The sequence below is a fragment of the Mus caroli genome, unplaced genomic scaffold (assembly GCF_900094665.2).
Source record: "Mus caroli unplaced genomic scaffold, CAROLI_EIJ_v1.1 scaffold_18815_1, whole genome shotgun sequence".
Classification (NCBI taxonomy): Eukaryota; Metazoa; Chordata; class Mammalia; order Rodentia; family Muridae; genus Mus; species Mus caroli.
The window spans coordinates 16,348-18,521 of NW_018389967.1; the positions used below are offsets into that span (position 1 = coordinate 16,348).

The window sequence follows — 2,174 nt, forward strand, 5'->3', positions numbered from 1 at the left end:
CTATTCAGGAAACAAGTTGGTGGTTGAGGAATTCACTCTCAGAATTTTGCCAGTGACAATGAGTTTGATGGCTTTTCGAAACCAAGGATAAAAGAAAGCATAAATCAAAGGGTTCATGGCTGAGTTATAGTAAGCAATCCAAACTAGGATTTCATACACATATGTGGGCGTGATGAATCCTAGGAAAGCATCAATGATGGAGTCAATGAAGTATGGCAGCCATGAAAGGAGGAAGGCAGCCACTGCGATGCCCAGGGTTTTGGCTGCTTTCCTCTCCCTCTTGGCCACCCTGTCCTTGTAGCTCTCTGATGCCCTGGCAGTCTGCTTGTTCATCTTCTCAATGTTCTGAGCCTGCTGTTTAGCAATGAGGAAAATCTTAGAGTAGACAGTCATCATCACAAGGGTGGGGATAAGAAATAATACGAAGTTGATGAAGACCCAGCTTTGATTCGCTGGGACTTGACAGCCACCCACACAGGTGAGAGCACTCACTAGATCCTCCAGCCCAGCATCATTGGCCCCTGTGTAAAGGAGGGAAAAGCTGTAAATGGTGGACAGGAGCCAGGAGAAAGTGATGCACTTGCCAGAAACAGATGCAGTGAACCTGGTGGGGTAGATCAGAGGGTCACTGACTGCAATGTATCTATCAACAGAGATGAAGCACAAGTGGAAGATAGAAGAGTAACAGAATGACCCTTCAAAACAAGAATGGAATTTACAGTAACTCTCCCCAAAGTACCAGCAGCCCTCCACAGACCTCACCATGCTAAAGGGCATCACCATCACCCCTACCAAGAAGTCAGCACAGGCCAGGGATGCCACCAGGAAGTTGGCAGGAGAGTGCAGCTGCCTGAAATGAAGAATTGATGTCATCACCAGGAGGTTTCCACACACAGCCAGCACAGCCCCAAAGCCAAAGACTGCATAGAGGATGAGGCGAGGGCCTCGGGAGTATGGGCTCCTGACACAGGATCTGTTCAGGTTCTCATAGCACAGCTCTGCAGATGTGGCAGAGAGCAGATCTCTGCTCAGGATGTTGTCTTGGTCCCAGAGAAAACTGTCATCATCTGTAGCCATGTATGCTACTCCAAAGATCCTCAGAAAAAAATATCAAATTTTCATATCCTAAATGTTTCCTTCCTCATCCACAGTTAAACCTTCCTAATGACATGAAGGCTCTTTAAGTCTTTTTAATTTTTTTCTCTGCTTCTTCTATATCTTCACATATCAAAAGCACCAGTGTATTTTGCAATGCACATTTAAATCTCACCTTTTATTAACATTCTCAGTCTTTTTAAACTAACCTACCTTAATGTGATAAGCACTTCCCACCCTCAGGAAGTGCCCTAATGATGCGGAATGCAGTTTGTCCCTAGGACTGAATCCCTGTGGTATAAGGTGAGATAAAGTCAGGGCTTAGCAGTAAGTGTGTTGTTTATTTCACTTCACAACCACCTTTTTCTCTTGCAAATTTGCTAATGACAACTGACCCTTTGGCATAATGTAATTGGATGTGATATCTGTCCCAATAGAACTTTACCACGACTTTGAAGATTTGTTCATTTCTTAGAGATGGCTTGTATCCTTTGTGAGAAATGTTATCTATGACAGTCCTGCTGAAAATGATCAAGATTCCTGAATAAAAGTTTTCTTTTCTCAAGCATTGGTCTGTGTTAAAGAATCAAGAACTTCATGAGTGTCATGAGAACACCTTCCTTCCTCCAGTTTCAGCTTTAATATTTTTGGTTTGGAATATTAAGGGCATTAACAGCCAAAATTTGCTCATGGAATGTAGCATGGGGCCTTTGTAAACAAGCAGGACTTTCTTCCCCATGGGCCCTGTGTGGTTTAAGGGTGATGTGCAATTTCTGTGTCACCATTTCAAACATCAAATATTCATCTTCTTAGTTTCCATTCTGTGACAATTCTCCCAAGACCTAAGTTTATAATTTATAGTACTAATATTTTGTCCATGAAATCAACCCAACATTTATTTTTAATATTTCATACCTAAAGGAAATAATAATAATTTTGTAAAGGATATGAGTAACTTAATTTGAAGGTTTTTGAACAGCCTTATACTCCAATGTTATTTCTTTTTTTTTTTTTTTTTTTTTTTTTTTTTTTTTTTTTTTTTTTTTTTTTTTTTTTTTTTTTTTTTTTTTTTTTTTTTT

The 2,174-nt window shown here is 40.3% G+C and overlaps 1 protein-coding gene across 1 annotated transcript; it reads right to left on the reverse strand.

Annotated features, from left to right (window-relative positions):
- Positions 1–1,077, reverse strand: LOC110288395 (trace amine-associated receptor 7d-like). Its single transcript, XM_021154753.1, has one exon. It carries the CDS (start codon positions 1,075–1,077, stop codon positions 1–3), a length of 1,077 nt encoding a protein of 358 aa, XP_021010412.1.
- Positions 1,078–2,174: the final 1,097 nt, after the last annotated feature.